Source organism: Rhineura floridana, chromosome 11 (assembly GCF_030035675.1).
Source record: "Rhineura floridana isolate rRhiFlo1 chromosome 11, rRhiFlo1.hap2, whole genome shotgun sequence".
In the NCBI taxonomy this organism is placed as follows: domain Eukaryota; kingdom Metazoa; phylum Chordata; class Lepidosauria; order Squamata; family Rhineuridae; genus Rhineura; species Rhineura floridana.
Window position 1 is genome coordinate 23,055,463 of NC_084490.1, and position 20,657 is coordinate 23,076,119.

The 20,657-nt window shown below is 44.6% G+C and overlaps 2 protein-coding genes across 3 annotated transcripts; both read left to right on the top strand.

The window, feature by feature from the left end:
- Positions 1-2,055: 2,055 nt before the first annotated feature.
- LOC133366594 (CD276 antigen-like) lies at positions 2,056-7,377 on the top strand. Of its 2 annotated transcripts, none has more exons than XM_061589857.1 (3): positions 2,056-2,210; positions 4,777-5,109; positions 6,974-7,377. In XM_061589857.1, the coding sequence occupies exons 1-3, from the start codon at positions 2,156-2,158 to the stop codon at positions 7,177-7,179; spliced, it is 594 nt and encodes a 197-aa protein (XP_061445841.1). In that variant the 5' UTR covers positions 2,056-2,155; the 3' UTR covers positions 7,180-7,377. The 2 variants fall into 2 exon arrangements, with proteins under 2 accessions (XP_061445841.1, XP_061445842.1); XM_061589858.1 differs by having other exon boundaries at positions 4,777-5,021; positions 6,974-7,059.
- A 2,374-nt stretch (positions 7,378-9,751) lies between these two features.
- LOC133366696 (ADP-ribosylhydrolase ARH1-like) lies at positions 9,752-19,663 on the top strand. The gene is made up of 8 exons (XM_061590091.1): positions 9,752-9,911; positions 10,867-11,099; positions 13,954-14,052; positions 16,029-16,134; positions 16,242-16,321; positions 17,814-17,997; positions 19,068-19,282; positions 19,392-19,663. The coding sequence occupies exons 1-8, from the start codon at positions 9,901-9,903 to the stop codon at positions 19,541-19,543; spliced, it is 1,080 nt and encodes a 359-aa protein (XP_061446075.1). The 5' UTR covers positions 9,752-9,900; the 3' UTR covers positions 19,544-19,663.
- Positions 19,664-20,657: the final 994 nt, after the last annotated feature.

A 20,657-nucleotide genomic window follows, 5' to 3' on the forward strand; every position in this document is an offset into this window, starting at 1 on the left:
TACACCATAATATAAAAGTTAACATTTTAGCAGTTTGATGATATAGTGCAGGTGTGGGGAGCCTTTGGCCCTTCAGGTGTTACCAAACATAATTGTAACTCCCATCAGCCCCAGCAAGCATGGCCAATGGCCAGGGATGATGGAAGTTGTAGTTCAGCAACATCTGGAGGGCCACAGGTTCCCCACACCTGACACAGTGCTATACCCATCTTTCATTTAAAGAAAGCATTGCTGGAAAAGCATTTAGTGTGAATTTAAAAGATTGACTTTAAACAATAGGGTGATAAAACAACCACAAGCATGATAAAGAATGTGTGTTGAACTTCAAATGGCTCCACCCACAACAACAATGTCATTCCTGGTGTGGACACAACACAGTAGGATGTATACACAGAAAAAGCACAATACACCCGATAGTGTGGAAAGTAGTTTGCAATTCTGCTTGTAGCTTACAACAGAAGAGCAATGATTGGGTGGTGATAGGAGCTACCCCTCTGAAAGCAGCCTTGGTTCTTGCGTTACTTTTTTGTGTCACACACACACGGAGGTCCATATGGGACACACACACACACACGGGGGTGCATATGGGGGACTTTATTAAAGGCTCTGCTGTGTTTGCACTGTGGAGCAGACAGGACTGAATTGCCCCTTTGGGTGCATCTCCTCCCCTTTAAGCTTGAGAAGAGAAGGTAGGATCAAGTGGGAATCTCCTTGGGTTGGGAGAACTATGCTGGAGGCCACAATAACCCCCCATTTTCCTGTCACTATTCTACTACATAGAAGTGTGAAGCGAATATCAGAGGAGGTAGGAAAAGTGGACATGAATTAACAACCAGACAGATCCATGGAAAGCTGGGGTCCGATTTAGATTGTGAAGGCAGAGGAATAAATGGGAACTTCATTCCAGTTGTTAAGGAAAAGGTTTTAGTTTTGTGGAAGACTTAGGAATGGGGGACAGATTTTTGTAATGGCCTCATTTTTTATTTATAAAAATCATTTAGACCCCATCTTTCAGCCCTCAAAAGCTCCACCCAGTTTGCTTCATTAAATTAACAAATCATAAAAGTTAGCATTCAAGCTAGCCTATCAAACTGATCCACTAGCAGGTAGGAATTAAGGGTAGAAACACTGTTCTCCTGGTTCTGGTGCATCTCTACCTCTCTCTTCTGAAAATGGGGGCACACAATGCTAGTCAAACTTCTTACTGTAAAACCTGGTGGGAGAAGTTCCAGTAGTTTTTTTAAAATTCAGCTTAAAAGAGATTTATTTATTTATTTATTTATCATTTTATTTATATCCTGCCCTTCTTCCCAGCAGGAGCCCAGAGCAGCATGTTGCAACTGATCGGCAGATCAACCTGTTCCCTCTCTAGGTGTTGCTAATGGAAATGCTTTGCTCTGATGACTGGCAAGTTTATAGCCCTAGAATAGGTCCCAAACCTGGCCCTCTAAACTCCAGGGGAACACACACCTGTCTGCTTTGCCACAAAGTCATAGCAGAGAAGACGGGGGAGGCGATCTACTAGATTTCTCCTCTTCCTTGAATTCACAAAGCGCTGAAGGTGTTGCTCCTCATTTTGTGAATGAGGATAATAAACCACCTGTCACCACCTGCCCATCTCCATTTGCCTCCAAGTAGTAAGGGGGGAAATGCTTCTAGTTGGGAGGAGTCAGGATGGAGATGCTAGTGGCTGAAACGAGTGACAGCCTGCCACCACTCCCTTGAATCTTTTCTTCCATATGTTTTGAAAGCTCAAGCCAAGTGCCCAAGCCTCTTCTTGACAAGACCGTTGGGGTAGAGGGTGCTGCCCTGCTGTTGCCAGTTTCTTAGCTCAATTATCTCCCTCAGCCACCCACGCCACCGCAAATGTTCAAGATAGGCCAGACGCGTCTTGCACAATAACCAGGGGAATGCTAGGCAGGAATGCCAGAACTTAAACTGAGATAGAAAGGGGTGAGATATTAGGCCTATCATAGGGGCAGTGCCAGGCAAGCACAAACATCCCATTATCTGGAGGTGCCAAGGAGTCCTGAGGCACCATTGCTGTCTCTGCTGATAATGCAAGCAGACACGTAGCCCATTCTCCCTTGACCATTGTGGGCTGGGCTATAAGGCACTTCCACATACTCCAGAAGAGCAGTCACTGCCTGCAGAGATGTGTTGCGTCTCGCTGATCCTCCTCGCCTCATTCTGCTTCCTTGGGAAAGCCAGTGAGTTGCCTGCAGTGGAATTGGGGGAGATGGGAAGCAAAGAGATGCTAGAGTCATACAGTTGGAAGAGACTTTGGAGGTCATGATGTAGTTCAGCAGTGGGGAAACCTGTGGGCCTCCCATGTGTTGCTGGACTACATCTCCCATCACCCCTGACCATTGGCCATGCTGCTGGGAGTTGGAGTCCAAGGACATCTGGACAGCCACAGGTTTTCAAGCCCTGAACTACAGCATCCCTGGGACATGGCCATCCAGCTTCTGTTATAAATACTTCCAGAGGAGGAGAGCCCACTACCACCTCCCAAGGAAGTCAGTTTTAATATAGCAGTATTATGAACAATACTGCTCCGCTATGCAATGTGTGCCACTTAAGCTAAATGGCCATAAGGTCAGGAGGGCACTTGGAAATGAAACACTAATATGTTGCTGGGTGGGGGAGAAGAGGGAATGGACAACGTTATCATTGTGTCCTGCTTGTGAACTAACAGGCGCATTTGTCTAGCCACCATCGGTCATCTGGGGAGCAACCTGATACCTCTGCAAGCTCTCAAGCAGGACATGAAGTGATGACCATCCAGATTGTTTCTCATAGAGAGTATTTACAGATGTATTGCCTTCAAACATGGAGGTTCTATTTAGCCAGTTTATTTTTTAAAGGGTTTATATTTCACCTATTGCAATCTATCTCATGGTTAATATCTGCTGCTAGGCAAATCCTGGGAGGTTTAGATGTAACTCTCTCTCTCACTGACTCACTTTAAATTAATCTAATGTAGCAGCCATTGGTCACATCTTAATCTGGAAGCTATGAAACTATTAGTGTTGTTACATGAAGAAGAACCTTTGTTTGTCCTGAACCTATTGCTAGTCAATTTCATTGGGTGACTCTGGGTGCTTCCAGAAAACCTGTTTATTAACTGTTTGACTTCATTTGTTTGAAGGGAGGCTAGACAATGTTAGCTATTTAATGAGCATTCATCCTGATTTGTTTGAAGGGAGGCTAGACGATGTTGCTTCAAAGCAAGTGTTATCCCCCACTTTCTAGCAGTATTTTCCTTTTACTTGGTTTACAAGCATAAAATCAATTACAAAATCCACTCATAATTAAAATACATAAAATAATTCCATCAAAACATTGTTAAAATCTGTAACAGAGAATACAAGTTTCAGAAGATGTAGTTTCACATGACAAGCTGCACCTGATGAAATTCCATCTTCTGTACAACTATTAAAAGTGTGCTGTCCTCTTCTGGATAGAGACAATCTCGCTTCAGTTGTTCATGCTCTGGTAACCTCTAAATTAGATTACTGTAATGCGCTCTACGTGGGGCTGCCTTTGAAGACGGTTCGGAAACTGCAGCTCATGCAAAATGCAGCGGCCAGATTGTTAACAGGGGCCAGGCGGTCCGAACATATAACACCGATTCTGGCCCACTTGCACTGGCTGCCTATATGTTTCCGGGCCCGATTCAAGGTACTGGTTTTAACCTATAAAGCCTTACACGGCCTGGGACCACAATACCTGATGGAACGTCTCTCCCGATACGAACCTACCTGTACACTTCGTTCAACATCGAAGGCCCTCCTCCGGGTGCCTACTCAGAGGGAAGCCCGGAGGATGGTAACAAGAAAAAGGGCTTTATCAGTGGTGGCCCCCGAATTATGGAACGATCTCCCTGTGGAGGTACACCTGGCGCCAACATTATTATCTTTTCGACGCCAGGTTAAAACATTCCTTTTCTCCCAGGCATTTTAATAAATTTAATAATTTTAATTTTAACATTTTAACATCTCAACTTATTTTAGTATCTTAGTATGCTAGTATATTTGTATTTTAGTATGTTTAAATTGTTCTATAAGTGGTTTTAATTGTATTTTGCTGTCTTGCTTGTTGTGAACCGCCCAGAGAGCTTCAGCTATGGGGCGGTATAGAAAATTAATAAATAAATATTTTGCATCTGGCCGCCCTAATAGTTATGATGGCTAGATGGGCTTTTCTGAGTTTGAGAGACAGTATACCTCTCTGGTCATATCCACACCATACAGTTGAAGTGGTACGTATAAGAGCGCTTTAACAGGCATGGCTTTTCCCAAAGAATCCTGGGAACTGTAGTTTGTTAAAGCTGCTGGGAGTTGCTAGGCTTCTCACAGAACTATAATTCCCAGCACCCTTAACAAACTACAGTTCCCTGGATTCTTCCAGGGAAGGGAGAGCCATGACTAGTAAAGTGGTACAAGAGTGCTTTAAACATATGGTCAGAGCTTGGAAAAGTTACTTTTTTGAACTACAATTCCCATCAGCCCAATCCAGTGGCCATGCTGGCTGGGGCTGATGGGAGCTGTAGTTCAAAAAAAGTAAATTTTCCAAGTTCTGCGTATGGTGCCAATGTAATCTCAGTTCCAGTTGTTAGGCAACAACAGGGTTATTGCATTCATGTCCTGCTTGTAGATTTCATGGAGGCACCTGGTTGGCCACAGTGAGGAGCAGGATGCTGGACTTAAACAGGCCTTTTGGTATGATCTAGTAAAGCTTTCCTTATGTATCTGTCTGATGTTGCTTGCCCAGCTGGGAAGCTGCAAGTGCAGGCAGACCCCTCCCTGGTGAAAGCGGCAGTCGGAGACGATGTGTTGCTGAATTGCATTTTTACTGTCCACGGAGCTGCTGTGGACCTCAGCCGCCTCTCAATCCTGTGGTTCCACCGGGGCAAACAGCTGGCAGAGTTTGACGATGTGGTGAGCGTGTTCAGGAAAGGTGTCAGCCTGAGCCAAGAAGAGCTGGTGAACGGAAATGCTTCCCTACACATCTCCCAGGTTGGTGCTGAAAACTCTGGTAACTACAGATGCTACATCACATACTCACCTGAAGTACGTGTCAGGGAAGTGACTCTGCAAGTTGCAGGTAAGAGAGCAGGAAGATGTGTGGATGGAGGGGGGCAGTGCTGGATACATTCAAACTATCCACCATCACAATCACCTACAAGCTCTGGCCTTCTAAGAATCTTCCCCATTATCATGCAGCACTCCTTGCTGGGGCAGGAGAAAACATTTCCTGCCAGAAACTTCCAAAACACAGCCTTTACCTTTTTACTGGCAGGTTCCTGGCACAGCCAACCACTTATCCATGCCAGGGACTGGATCTGACAAGCTACCATTTTAATTTCCCACGGTGCCCCTGATGTTGTATCACTCTGGAGTCTGGGATATTGTGGGAAATTAAAATGGCTGCCAACAGTAGGGTCTGGAAGCCACCATTTAAATTTCCCACAGTGTGTCAGGGTTGATCCTACACTCAGCCATTGTGGGATATTAAAATGTTAGATAAATGCCACATATGAACTATGTAACACTGACTTTTATGTTCATTGAAACGATGTATCATTCTTGTTAGGATGTGTGAAGGTTGGTTATGATTTACTGTTGTCCAGAAAAAGTTATAAATAAATCTTTAAATAAAGAGGGGGGAAATAACATAATAAGAGCCTAGCTATAGGGAGAAAAAGAGAAGAATTAAAAAGAAACCCAAAGATTCAGAACCTGAGAAATGTGAACAACCACATTGTCCAAGAGGTGATGCTGAACAGGATTGGGAACTTAGGAAGCTGCCCAAGATGTTTTGCTGCCTGAGGCAAAGGACAAAATGTTGCCTCCCTCCATTCTAGCCAGACTAGCTACTGAATCTTATTTCAACAAAAGCAATGGCACAGCATCTCCCACAGCACAGCACAGCACAGGCCAGCTTAGTGGATGCAGGGCAGGCTGCATGGATAGTGCACACACACACTTTCTGTCTGATGCTTGCCCGTCAGCATCTCCCACCTGACCTGAGGCCATTGTCTCACACTGCCTAGTTAGGGCTAGTCCTGAATCAGCCCACTAGTTCACCTACACCAATACTGTCCACAGTGATTGGCAGCAGCTCTTCAGGATTTCAGACAGGGATCTCTCACGGCCCTACCTACAGATGCCAGGGATTGAACATAGAACCTTCTCCACCTAGAGCAGATGTTCTCCCACTGAGCTATGGTCCTTCTCAAAGCAGGTGGGGAAAAACAAAAGCTCATCTTAGCAGAGCTGGTTTAAGAAGACTGACATTCATTCATACTTCAGAGTAAGTATGGCATAGGACCAAAGCTAGCATGATGACAAACTTGTTCCACTGGCTTCAAGTGGATGTGCAGTGCAATCCATGCTGTGTTTAATGGGGCTTTCACCCAGTAAGTATACATAGGATCAGGGCTCTGAACAGTTAGTCCAATAAGTGTGTTAAAGGGTTTATTGTGATCACAATATAACTGGGGATATAGTTACAATTTAAAAATTAAGTCAGTGTTGCTAAGATCTATAAATCTCAATCATCAACAAAAAGATACTTGCTTATCTTCCCCTGCCCCCCACGTTAATAATTTGAGGAACACTGAAGGAATAAATTTTATGCTATAAAAAATCCTGTTATCTTCTATTTACAAATAACTCTGGGCCTGATTACCTGTAGAAGATGGATCTTACCCATTTTAGGTGTCTAGGCAGGTAGCTATTAACAAAGCCATTACAAATACACTCACAAATGCCTTAAAATCATGGTCGCTTTGTATTTCTACACAGTAATTTCAGTTTTTGGAGTTTGTGCTTACTGTGTGCCAATACAGGAGAAATACAAAATATAACAGGTACATCACAAGACTCTCTCAGCTTTGTTTTTTATTTTAAACTGAATACATTTCTATCTCTGGTGTGTGTTCAACACTAAATCTAATTCCCTGCAGGCCCTTCACAGCAATCTGAAGACCTGGAAGATTCATATTTATCCCCACCATGTCTTGGCCATTCAGAGGTCCTAAGCAAGCTGGATCAAATTGTAAAGGCTCTGGAACAACTTGAGGCAAAGCTTCAGGAGTTTGTGAGCGGTAACAGCTCTACAAGATGCAGTTCTGAAACTGATGTTGTCTCCCAGGAAGTGCCCACACACTAATCATCACATTTCTGCACAACTATGAATTTAAACTGGCTTCAACCCCATGTAGCTGAAAACTTCCATGCCATCCAAGGAACTGTGAAAATGGCAGTTCCATAGCAGGATACATTACTATCTTAAATCATTTTTTCAATACTTTTAATTTTCAGGACTCTTGGGGAGAGTTACGACCATTAAACCAGTTTCAAAATTTAATGAATTGATGTTGCTATGATGGACATGTCTCTTTTATGTGTGCTCAATGGCAGTGGATGGGAGACTGAATCGACCATCTCTGAGAACATCAGGGCCTGGAATCTGGTAGGGCAAAGAGGGAGGGCTGGATTAAAGGGGAGGCAATGTAGGCAACTGCCTGAAGCACCATCCTTGAGGAGTGCCTGTCATGCTGTCTACTCAATTGTCCCTTTGATAGCTGGATCAAACAGAAGAAATACTTCATCTGCACTTCTAAATCTGGCAACAATGACTTGTAGGGCCAGAATTGCATTTGCACATGAATAATTGTGATCAGATGCATACATGCAAGTTTACCATCATATATGATAGGGATATCATCTGCATGCAAATTCTACATCAAAGTTGTGAAATAAGTTACATATGCAACTAAAACAAAAGAGGTATGGGAGACACTCTTGCCTAACTATAGCATAATTTTATCTAGGATGGCTCTTACACAGAGTTATAAAATGGAGTATACTCCAGTGCAGCATATAGGATATGCTCCAACTGTCTCTCCTGATTGAGGCCAGTCCAGGCTTGAAATTTTTACTGTAGAAGGGAAGGAAAAGGCACATAAAGAGAGACCTGATAAGTACTTTAATGGCATGATAAATAATTTGGAAAGAAGTGGGTGGGTGAGGAAAGAGAACATGGTTATCTAATTACTATCATTCATGGTTACCCAATTAAATTCATTAGCAGTTGTAGGTTCAGGACACATAAACAATGGTACGTCTTCATCCAATGTATAATTAATGTATAGAATTAACTGCATATGTGCTGGTTAGTAAGATAGATAGCTATTAAAAAGATGGGGGTGGGGTGGAGGGAGAGAATTCAGGAAGGACAAGGTAGCCATGCTATGTAAATGGAACCTCCTCCTTTAGAGGTAGTTGTTTATTATTTATTATTATTTCTACACATCTTTCAAGGGCTCCTGCTGGGAAGAAGGGCAGGATATAAATAAATAAAATAAATAAATAAGATACAAATAATTCCAAGGCTTACATGCAACATCCATGTACATTTAGTGGAAAAAACAACAAGCAATATCAACATATATTATGCATCTGAACTTGCCTCTAGTCAATGAAAACTTGTGCCAAAATTTGTTAGTTTTGAAGATTCTGTTTATTTTGCTATAGCAACATAACTCCACATCTACTTCTTTGGAAACATGGAACGAATAATCAGAATCCATCCTGATAGCAGTGTTCAAAATGATGCATGGCACAGAGAAAGCGGATAGAGAAACATTTTTCTCTCTCAAGACACCAGAACCCTTGGAGATCCAATGAAGCTGAATGATGGAAGTTTCAGGGCAGACAGAAGAAAGTAATTATTTCCACAGTGCATATATAAACTATGGAATTTGCTCCCATAGGATGCAGTGAGGGCTACCAATGTGGATGGTTTTAAAAGATTAGCTAAATTCATGGAGGATAAGGCTATCAATGGCTAGTGCTACTACCATAATGGCTATATTCTCCCTCCAGAGTCAAGGGCAGTACATTGCTGAATACCAGTTGCTGGAAACTTCAGGAGGGGAGAGTGCTAGCTTTCCATGAGCATCTGGTTGGCCTCTGTGAGAACAAGATGCTGGACTAGAAGGGCCATTGGCCTGATCCAGCAGGCTCTTCTTATGTTCTTCCATAGGGCAGCTGGTGGTACTGCAGGTGTCCCTGTGGGCGGGGGAGAGTAGCCAACTCTTTCCTTTCCCACAGGGCAGCTGGTGGTAGGTGCCCCTGGTAGGGTTGCCAGGTTCCTGGCCTCCAAGAGGTCTTTTGTATCTTTAAAAGTTGTGGAGGGGGAAGGGAAAATTCCACCTTATGGTTTTTCTCATTATAGTGTTGCAAGAACACCTGCACTTGGCTGACTTTCTCTTTTCCTAAAGATACAGGATCAGTCTCAGGCCAGGAACATGGCAACTCTAGGCCCTGGAGGGAGAAGCCAAACAACATGAGATAACTGTAATCATGCACTCTGCTTGTGAGCTTTCTAGGATGATCTAGCTGCCCTATTAATAAAGATCTAGTTTTAGACATTTGGTCAGATTCAGCGATGGTATTCTTACATGCTCAGTGGTCTCATATTATAGCCTTCCCTCTTTCATTACAGAAGGTAACTAAGTACTCAGTGGCAAGAAATACTCTGCTTATGGTCAGAGGCACTCTTTATTCTTCATCTCACACAACCTAAGGTTCTGAAAAAATCAAATTAAGCACTAGGAAAAAGAGCGTGCCCCCCCTCCCCGTTAAAGGCACAAACCTTCCACAGCCCCTTCTTGGAAGTGGAACAGGCACACTGAAAAACACACAGAGGGCCCTTTCACTTTAAGATCCTCCCACTTGGACTTTGGATGGGGTACAGCCGGGCTGTTGCTTAGCTTAGAAAGCGCTGAGGCAGCAGGCTCAGGGGCTGAAGGAAGTACGGGGTCTGCTGCAAGGGCCTGTCTGGAAGAGACTGGTGGAAGACCTGCAGCCGCCGCCCCCCCTCAACATGGAAGGCCTGTAAGCAGCTAATCGCCTCTCTCCCGCAAAACAATAAGCCTAAATTGAGACCCACCCCTTTTTATTGCGCACCCGCTCTCATGCCTCAATTCCGCTTGCTTTTTGTAAGGCGACGCTACTGTCTAATAATGCATAGGCTTCCCGCTCTTTACGTGAAAGAGGTGGCTTGTCGACGAAGTTTACTGCCGAGAATTCTTACCACCGTAATGGACGTAATACTGTACACTGATATATCATGACAGTTAATGCTAAGAGTGAGTTCGGGCATGGGCAGTAGTAATTTTTGACGTTCGGGAGCTCATCATGAATGTATCCATAGCCACGCCTACAAAGAGAATCCAAAAGTGCAGGCAACTGTGTTGATCCAACGAATAAATGCTGAACAAACGGATACAGCCTACAGAGAGCCGCAATACAGATAGCATAATACCCAATTCATGAGGATCAGCTGATAGTCATAGAAAAATGAGCTGGCAAAAGGTGATGTAGTGGTTAGCGTTTTGGAATTTATCCGGGGTGGGGGGAAGACCTGGGTTCATATCCTCCTGATTAGCCGTGAAGTTTACTGAGTGATCTTGGACCAGGGACCAGTCTGAGCATAGCCTATCTCACAGGGTTATTATGAGGATAAATGGGGCACATCCACATCCATCTTTCAAAGGGGGGAGGGTTGGAATTGGGATACAAACGCAAACTAATTTGCAGCCCCATGTATTGCACAGCCTGCTATCTCGCTTGCTTGTGATGCTCATTTTGAACTGTTTATAACAGTTATAGGGCAATTTGTGTTAGGGCAATTTGTGTTTAAAGTTTGCGTTTGTATCCCAACACTGTTAATGTGGATTGCTAAATTCAGATCTTGTTAGGCTACTATTTGATTGTTGTCATGTGGTTAATGTTTGTTTAAAAAAAAAACTATGCACAGTCTTGTCCATCAGTTTGTACTTTCCTATAGGAGTGTCCAGACTCCCTCCAAGGAAGCCTATCGTGCAGCGATGGTGCTCTCTGGGGCAGGAGATGCCCTTGGCTATCACAACCAGCGCTGGGAATACTGCACCTCAGGGCCCCAGATCCACCAGGAGCTCCAGGAAATGGGGGGTCTTGGCAAGATTCGTGCAGCCCTTCCTGACTGGCCTGTCAGTGATGACACCGTTCTGCATCTGGCGACTGCTGAGGCTCTGGCCACTGGTGAGTAGCAGGAAAGGCCAAGCAGGCTTACAGTTTTCTTTGACAGGCCCTTCCCAGGATTCTTTGGGAAAAGCCATGACTATTTAAAGTGGAACAATACTGGAATGTAGCCTTGCTAGACACGCTCTTGTTCCCTGGCAAATATGTTTTCTCTATTACAGCAGGGCTGTACCACTTCAGGACTGACTGAGGGGTCCCTCACCAAATTGTCCTCTGTTTGGCCTCCTCCTATGTGAGTGCCCACCTCACTTCCTATTGGTTCATTTGGTGGGGAGAGCAGCAGGTCTCCAATCACCAGTGGGTAGCAAGTCACCATTTTAATTTCCCACAATGCCACTGACCCTGGGGTATGGTAAGAGATTAAAATGGCAGTGCCCCAAATCCAGCCACCTGGTGCTGATTAGATAGCCCAGGGCAGGAGTCAGCAGCGAGCCCCAAGGATTTTGCATCCTGATGCCCAGCCTGGGTCTGCATCAGGAGTAGTCGACATGGTGCCCTCCAGATGTTGTTGGACTACAACTCCCGTCATTATTGATCACTGCCGTTGACATTGCTAGCTAGGACTGATGGGAGTTGTAGTCTAACAATATCTAGAGGGCACCACATTAGCTACAAGTACAGTAGAATGAGGTGGTAGAATTTTAAGGTTATGGACTGAGCCACTTCAGGCTGCAGACAGATAGGTGAACACAGCACTGAATGCTCCAACAGCTTCACTGATTAATAGCCCCCAACAAATAGAAAACCAATATCTCAGACAAAGTAGAGAGCTAGAAACTTTCTCCTTTAAATGCTCCTTTTCTTTTTGCAGGCCATTTTTGCATGGGAAAGCACTCAAAAGTGGTACTCCCCACACTTGTAGCCCCAGAAGTGGTACAGTTCATCTACCATCTCAACATTCTTCTGCCTTGTTCTGCTGCACATATGCATCAAGAGGAGGTGTGGTAGAATGGGCTGTACCACTTCAGGCTAAAGATGTGGGAGATACTATGTTCGAATACTCCCCTGTGTAAAAACAGAAATATCCACAAAAAAGAAAGCACCCCACGTGTCCTCAAAAAATCTCCCAGCAAATAGAAAAGTAGTGCATCAGGGAGAAAGTTCTGTGTGACTCCTAGCCCTTAGGCAGTGATGCTAATATTCACAGTAGACAGGGAGATTTAAACATAGGGCAGGGATGGGAAGCCTTTGTCCCTCCAGATGTTGTTGGACTCTGACTCCCATCATCTCTAATATTGGCTGCGGCTGATGAGGGTTGTTTGGAGGACCATAGTGCTCCATCCCTGACATAGGGGAACATTCAAATATGTGACACACAGACCCCACCTACCTGCAGTTAGGGATGGAGAGATCTGTCACCTTTGGTTCTCTCAGTTTCTAATTTTTCCAGTCTTAAATTTGGTTCTCCATATTTCTGCAGCAATTTGCAATTGTTTGTGAAGGGTTCTGAGAGTTGTTAGGAGATTCCTACTCTCCTCACAGAGCTATACTTTTCAGAGTGGTTTAACAGTCAGTCCCTCGTCCCAGAGACCTTTGGGAATTGTAGCTCTGTGAGGGGAATGGGGTCTCCAAACAACTCTCAGCACCCTTCACAAGCTACACTTCCCAGGATTCTTTGGGGGAAGCCAGGACTGTTTCAAGTGGAACAATATGGAACAAATGTGTGGTGTGAATGTGGCCTTAGAGCAGAGTTAGGATGTGTTCAAGTCCTTCAAGTGCAATTATTCTTCAGGTTTCACCAAAAGAGGCAGGCCCTGAACCCTTCCAGTAACTGCCAAAACTGTAGACTGAAAGCTAACCTGCTCCTGATTAGTCCCAAACGGGGCAAGCTAAGGTTCAGGCTCAATGGGTGGTTTTTAAAAAATGTGTGTAGATTAGATTGACATTTGTTTTATTCATTTATGTAAGACATTTATATATCACTTAATCGTTTGCATTTCTAAGTGGGCATGAATTAACAAGTGCAGATTGTATTGTTATTATTGTTGTTACTGTTATTGTGTTATTATTATTATTAAAGGGGAGAGCAGTGATTGCAGCCAGGGAAATGAGCACTCTACTCTGATCATGAGGCATAGCCTAAAAGACTGGACTAGGAGCTGGGAGACCAGGGTTCAAATCCTGACTCAGCTGTGAAGCTGACAGGGTGATTTTCAGCTAGTTACTGGCCCAGTTTGCATGTAAAGTTAAACTAAGCCATGGCTAAGTGTGAATGAGCAAACATGTGGGTTTCTGGAGCAAAGATTACAGCCGCAGTCCTCCTCCACTGGTGTTGCTGCTGTTGCTGTGTTACCTGGGACTAAACCTCAGTTTGGTTTAGCATTATGTCAGAGCCCAAGTTTTTGGTTTGTCAGTCGCCCCCAGACAAATTAGGAGCGAGAAGAAGAAACCTTGGTCACACACAGCTTGTGGTTTGTCTCAAGTGTTATGTGAGAACCGGATCACTGCTGTCTCTCAGCCTAACCTCCTTGACAGGGTTGTTGTGAGGATAAAACAGAGGAGGGGGAGAATAGTATACATCATCTTTAGCTCCTAGGAGGAAAGGGAGGCGGTTTTAAATGTAATAGTAAATAAATAACCAAAGCTGGACACATTTTGTCCAAAACATGCTGGCTCTGGAGCCTTTGCAGGCTATAAATTCTTATAGGAGGGAGGAAAGCATCTTCAAGATGGCTTTGGGGCACATGGATTTTGTGCAGGCTTCCTTAAGCAATGAAAGGAGTGAGGCAGCCAGGACGAGAGGAAGGCAGTAGCACAAAAAAATTCGTGATTTTTTTTCTGCGGTGGGGTGGAGAGGCAGAGCTGATTTGTAGAGAGGAAACTGTTCTTCTTTGTGTTCCCTCTACCTGTACAGGAAAGGATGGAGAGTCACTGTTTCAGGAGTTGGCCAGACGCTATGTTGAAGCTATGAACGACATGGAGGGGCGGAAGCCTGGGCCCACAAGCATTCTGGGTAACTTACATCAGCACTGTCTTGTGCAGGTTGCAGCAATATAATTCTGTTGGACAATAACTTTTTGATGATTGGCTATGTTTTTAAAATGTTAAAAAGAAAATATTGGGGGTGGGTGCACTGGGTGGGAATGGCAGTTCTGATGTAGAATTCAAGAAGGGATCTATTTCCTCACCTACATTAGGAGTTCCCCACATACAGATCATGCACAAACATTGTTTTTTGAAGGTTCTTTTCTGGTGGTCCCTTCCTCACTCATTTAATATAAGAAAATATGGAATGACTGCTACTCTTCTTCTCAGCATGGAATAGAAACCAGAAGGAACAATGGTGGTCTCCCTGCCCTGTGCAATTGTCACCACCTGTATACAGAGATGGAAGGACCTGCATTTTTGTAAACATTGATTTGAGAACTACATAGCAAAATCTGGAAAAGTGCAAATTTCAAAGGATGACTATGTTTTGGTTCTCATATTGTTTCTAAAAGTGTGGATTTGATAGACTCGGCTTGAAATACAAACTGAATCAAATTTCTCCCCAGGGCCGGCTCCAGGGATGCCGGGGCCCTTGGACATCAGCTTGCCCTGACCCCTGGTGTATGCGTGCAGCCCCCATGCCCCCCCACCAGTCTCCTGTCTTTTACCATTGCCCTTAATGAAGATGGTGGCCGTGGTTCCCTAAGGGGATGAAGCCTCTGCTGCCATCTTTGTTGATGGCACACGTGCGTGCTACTCGCGCGCATCTCTGCCATCAACTAAGATGGCGGCAGCGGCTTCAGTACCTTAGGGAAGCCACGGACGCCATCTTCATTAAGGGCAATGCTAAAAGGCAGGAGAAAGGTAGGTGGGGCAAGGAAATGGTGGGCAGGCGGAAGCTCCTGCCCTGTGATCTGCGGATGGTGCTGCGGGGAGTGGAGGGGCTGCTGAGGGCCACCCTGTAGCTGCAGGGGCCCTTGGGCCAGTGCCCCACGTGGCCTCCCTTTAGAACCGGCCCTGTTTCTCCTCCATCCTTATCTGTATGCCAGCACGGTCTAGTAGTCAGAGTGTTGAGCTGAGACTGGGGAGACCCAGGTTCAAATTCCCACTCAACTTACTGGGTAACCTTGGGCAAGTCACTATATCTCAGCCTAACCTACCTCACAGGGTTATTGTGACAATATAATGGAGGTGGGGGTGGTTTAGAACCTATTTTGAATGTGTTCATGGAAAGGTGAGATATAAATAAATGTCTAGGTTTGCTCCCTTCTCATTGATATTAATAATGTTTAGGTTTTTTACAGTGCTTTTTTTAAAGAGTTGAAAGCACGTCACATTTTGTCTCAGTAATCTTAACAATCTTGTAAAGTAGCTGATATTCACACTGTAGGTGGCCTATGTGTGTTTGTGTGCTGATGGAGATATGGCAGCAGAGGTGAAATCTGAATGAGGGACTTGCTTGTTCACAGCTCTCAGCCATTGCTACTACATTCCCACCAGACTTACACCAGGACCAATGTAAACTATGTTCAGTTGCATATGGCTCTTTTTCAAGTTAGATTAATTTAATGCATTGTACGTGGGGCTGCCTTTGAGACAAAACTAGAACTAGCTAGCTTCATCTGTGGCTCCACCGACTGTTGCCCTCCCTGCCTTCCACCCTACCCGCCCCAATGGGCACCAGTCACAACTGCTTTGTCCTTTTGGGTGGGTGAGAGGGAGAAGCAGATTGAGCAGCAGGAGTGATACTTAGTGGAAAAACTACAGAAGTGGAAAAAGGAAGGGGAACAGGAGCTTTGCCTGGAAGGCCATTTTTTAGCAGAAAAATCACCGAATGGGGTGAGGAAGGCCACTTTCTTCCTACCCTTCCTGAGTCTTCCACTTTAGATTGCAGCCTCTACAGCTGCATTCTGTAAAAGAACAATCTACATGTGGCTAAAGATCATCTGCAGTTTGGCTCCTAAACATCTCAATGTATCTCTCTTTTTCTCCTGCCTGCAGGAACATCTCAGTTGCGTCCAGGGGAGCCAAAGGGCTATCGCATTCCCTTCAACCCCAGTGCAACAGGTTGTGGAGCAGCAATGAGGTCCATGTGCATTGGGCTTAGGTAACATAGTGTGCCGGGGGGGGGGAAGAGAGGACAAAGCCAAGAATAACAAAAGGCTGAAGGCCATGTTGAACTCCATAGTGACCCCTGGCCAACATCTTTCCCAGGTATCCTCGCCCTTCAGAGCTAAATACATTGATCCAAGTCAGCACAGAAAGTGGAAGAATGACACACCACCACCCCACAGGTACATGAATATGTGGGGCAGTAGCTCCATAAGGAGGTGCCTTCCAGGATGGTGGTAAGCAGAAGCGACAATGCTAAGACTGGAGGCTTTCTCCATGACAGAAAAGCTGCGTGTGAATTTCATGTAGTGATTAGTGTTGGTCTTTGGCCTGGTGGTCTACCCATGGAGCAGAGTGAGAAGGCAAAATCCTGAGGTGGTAGCATGAGCACTTCAGACTGCAGGTGGAGGATCACAATGCCCTTGTATTAAAAATCCCCTGCAAACTGAAGACTAGTAAAACAAGCAAAGAGCCAAAGTAGAATTCTCCCCGATGTGCTAGTTTTCTGTTGTGGGTTTGTTTAATATAGAGGAGTGTTCAGAAGTGGTATTTCCCAACTGCACTCTTAATATAATCCATTCTGCCCCCTCCTTCTGCTGCATGCCTAGACTGAGCCTCAGATTTGTGAGGTCTGAGGGTAAAGGCAGATGTGATATTTTAACATGGGCCCTAGTGGGTCTTCCATCCATATTCCTGGCTTTACAAGTTACACAGATATATACTAGCAAGTAAAATGCCTTTGCATCTCCCTTCATGCTTCAGGGTGGCTATGTGCCATTGCTTGTTGTTCAAAAATTAGAGAAGCTTCTTTATGTGTATATGTATATACATTTAAAACCTATATATTTCACCTTATCAAATTATTGGCAAACATTTTCAAAGCTGTTGTCAAACTGCTCCGGGGATCAGTGTGGGTGGGGTCACTGTAGTGGGGATGTCACAAGCACTGTGCAATAGGCTCCCTCCCTATGTAGCTTTTTCCTGCTTCAAACTGAACCAAACGGGGAAAAAAAGTGCAGAATCATTCGTGCCCCCCAGGATGAAATGAAGCAGGCATTTCTAAACTTTGGCCTGTGGACTACCACAAGGTTCTTCTGTGCACGTCTGTGTTACATATTCATGTTGATTTTAACTGTATTTTAATTTAATTTAATTTATTTATTTATTACATTTCTGTACTGCCCCATAGCCAAAGCTCTCTGGGCGGTTTACAAAAATTAAATGTATTTTTATTGCTTCTTTTATTTGTTACATTGTATTATGTTGTATTACAATTTTAATTCTGTGGAATGCAAATTGAAATACAATATAAGAAATAAAAGAAGCAATACAAATACAGTTAAAAATCGTACAGCATCTAGTCCAGCGCATTACAATTGCTACAACAGGCAGAAAAATCATTAAGTGGTCCGCTAAGACTCTCTGCAATTTTCAAGTGGTCCATGGGGGGAAAAAGTCTGGGAACCACTGAAATAAAATATATTCGTAGCAAACCTGAGAGGGAGCAGCTTTTAAAGTGTTCTTTTAAAAATCAGCTTTGGTTCAGATCCCTGCTAACACCATAAAGCCTTCTGGGTAAAGCCTTGAACAAGCACCTATAGCTGAGCCTAATCAACTTCTCTGGGTTGCCTTAAAGGATGCTAATTTCTACCCTCCATCCTTCCTCTGTTGTAGGCTATCTGGGAGCTCTGGCCTCTGCCCTGTTTACTGCTTATGCAGTGCAGGGCCTCCCACTTGAGCAATGGGGATCCAGATTGCTCAAGACCCTGCCCCTTGCCTTAGAGTACATTCGAGCAGCCGCTGCTGAGAGTGACTCCAATGTGGGGGCCTGGGCCTATTTCCAGGAGAAATGGAAGTGGTAAGTGCTTTGGGTGGGTGGTGGTATGGAGAATAAGGATCTTGGGAAGTAGAGGGGGGGTTACTTTATTTTTTAAGGGCATCACAGTTCTAAGGCTCTTTCCTGGTTTCCAGCACACATCCTTTATCAGGATGTCTAGAAATCTGCTTTTTAAAAATGAATGGATAAATAAATAACTGAGCTTCTCAACCAGATTCTGTGGCAAACTGAGAGCTGGTATAGTGTAGGGTTGGAGTGTTGGATTAGGACCAGCGAGGCCTGGGTTCAAATACCTGCTCAGTCAGTAACTTCTGAGGGAATCTGGACAGGCACTTTATCAGCCTAACCTACCTCACTGCCTTGTTGTGAAGATAAAATGGGTGGGGGGAGATAATGGGTTGTATTCAACAAAATCATACCCAAGAGTCCATTTATTTCAATGAGTCTACACTGAGTAAGTTGGATACAATCGTATGTATGCTATCTTGGGATACTTGGAGGAAGGACTTAAATCTCCTTGTCAAAATTTGATTGTGTATTTTAATAATTGCCCCCCTTTGCTATATACTCTTCATCTTGAATATGAAGATTTTAACGAAACAGGCTGGTGTTAGATTTTGGCAAGACCACAACTCAACACGATTACTTTAAAACAGAACTTAAGATTTAGCTTGATTTTAAAAAACACAGCAAAATTCAAAATTGAATTTAGAAAAAAAATTGCTCACCCTGAGCCAAGAAAAAAACACATTGACTGTAATGCCAATGTTATCTCAGATAGTCAGAGTAAAGGCTGACATGTAGAGTCATCATGATGAGAAGGTCATGCTGTTGATTTATTTCATTTTTATTCCATGCTCTGAAGAGCTCAGAGCAGTATACATTGTCTTTCCCCAAACTATCACTGCAACAACCCTGTAAGATAGGTTAGGCTGAGAAGCAGTTGTCACCCAGCGAGCTTCAGGGCTGAGTGGGGACTTCAACCCAAGTTCTCTCTGGCCATACTCCAACACTAATCACTATACCACATACTCTCAGTGAGATCTTGAAGACTCTCTCAGGTTTTGCAGTTTTGCTCTTCCCCTATTTAGGTACCTCTCGGAGCGGGGCCTTTCTAAGGGCCGGGACCCTGCTCAGTTTCCTCCTGCCTATAGTCCTGCTGAGCGTGATGTCATCTACAAAACCTTCAGCCTGGATGGGTGGGCCGGGCGGAGCGGTCACGATGCCCCCATGATTGCCTATGATGCTCTGCTGGGTGCAGGGGACAGCTGGGAGGAGCTCTGTGGGCGTGCCATGTTCCATGGTGGTGAGTCAGGAGACAAATTCCACCTCCACCCCACCTTCTAAAAGTGTGTCACCCTAAAGCTGGCTGCATTTAACTTGCTTTCTGTGTGTGTCTTCCCACTAACCCACAGGGGACAGTGACTCTACAGGGGTGATTGCTGCCTGTTGCTGGGGTATTGCTCATGGATTCAGAGGAGTCCCAGAAGGTAACTACATAGAGCTTGAATACCGAGACAGGATGGTGGCTGCTGCTGATCATCTCTATCTCCTTGCTTGGGGATAGGCTTCTGTTTGAAAGACCGTTCCCCTATTTAGCATCCCAGGCTCCTGGGGGAGGCCCTGAACATGATTTGCAACAGGTTGAAAGCTGTTCTTTACAGAATAAACTGATGCTGCCTTTGCATTCTTCCTCATGTCTTGTGGGAGGAACATTTCAGGTGCTACATTTCTAAGATCCTCTAATGAAATACTTCCTTTGGCCTGGGAGACCTTCCTCTGGGTCCCAAAGGTGTGAAGAATTGTCTTAGTTGTGGTCAGGGAAATGTACTCTGCACATGCCCAGAAGCACTCACTTCTTTATTATTGCTTCACATATGCCACTAGGGAAAAATAGTTGTGCGGACTAAATCTTGGACTCTTTCAAAGGAGTCATAGCTCCCATCAGCCCCACTCCTGTAGGGCCAGATCTCATTCCTCTCCCAAAGAACTCAGGAGTCCTGAACACACACACAGAGGCCCAGCCATGATGATTTAATTTGGCACCAAGGTAGAGTTTTAGGGCAGCCAAGCTGGGATGTGGGGAACAGAGAGAGAGAGAGAGAGAGAGAGAGAGAGAAAGGTACTTTCATTCTTAACCCCTGGGCAGAGATGGCAAATTCATGCAGAAGCACCAAGGGCTACCATTTTCAGCATTTGGTGGGAAGGCAATTCTGGATTGGCTTCTTATGATGATCTGTCATGATTCTCTACAATATGGGATTATGGGAAATGCTTCAAACCCCAGACAGTTCTGGGAACAACCCCATGTACTGTATGACTGCAGCAGTCAATGAGAAGTTAACACAGGTCTACAGTACCAGAGCGTGATGGGATTAGCCACGGCTAAAGCACAGGATGATGGAAAAGTAACTAGTCTTAGCGAGTAATGGCTTTGGCCACAATTCCCTAGCAGCAAAGACTGGTGATAGTACATTGTCCATGGAAAAAGAGAATGCTAACATCATGGTGAACTTGGCATCAGATCAAAACAGGAAGGCATCCACAGAAGTAAATCATGATGGGAAGGTTACAGGCACAGTGGCGTGCATCACCAGCAGAAGAACATGATGAGAAGCAGAGCATGCTGGGACTGGCCACATCCAGTCTGGCTTGAGTACCTAGTGGCAGACCATGATTCT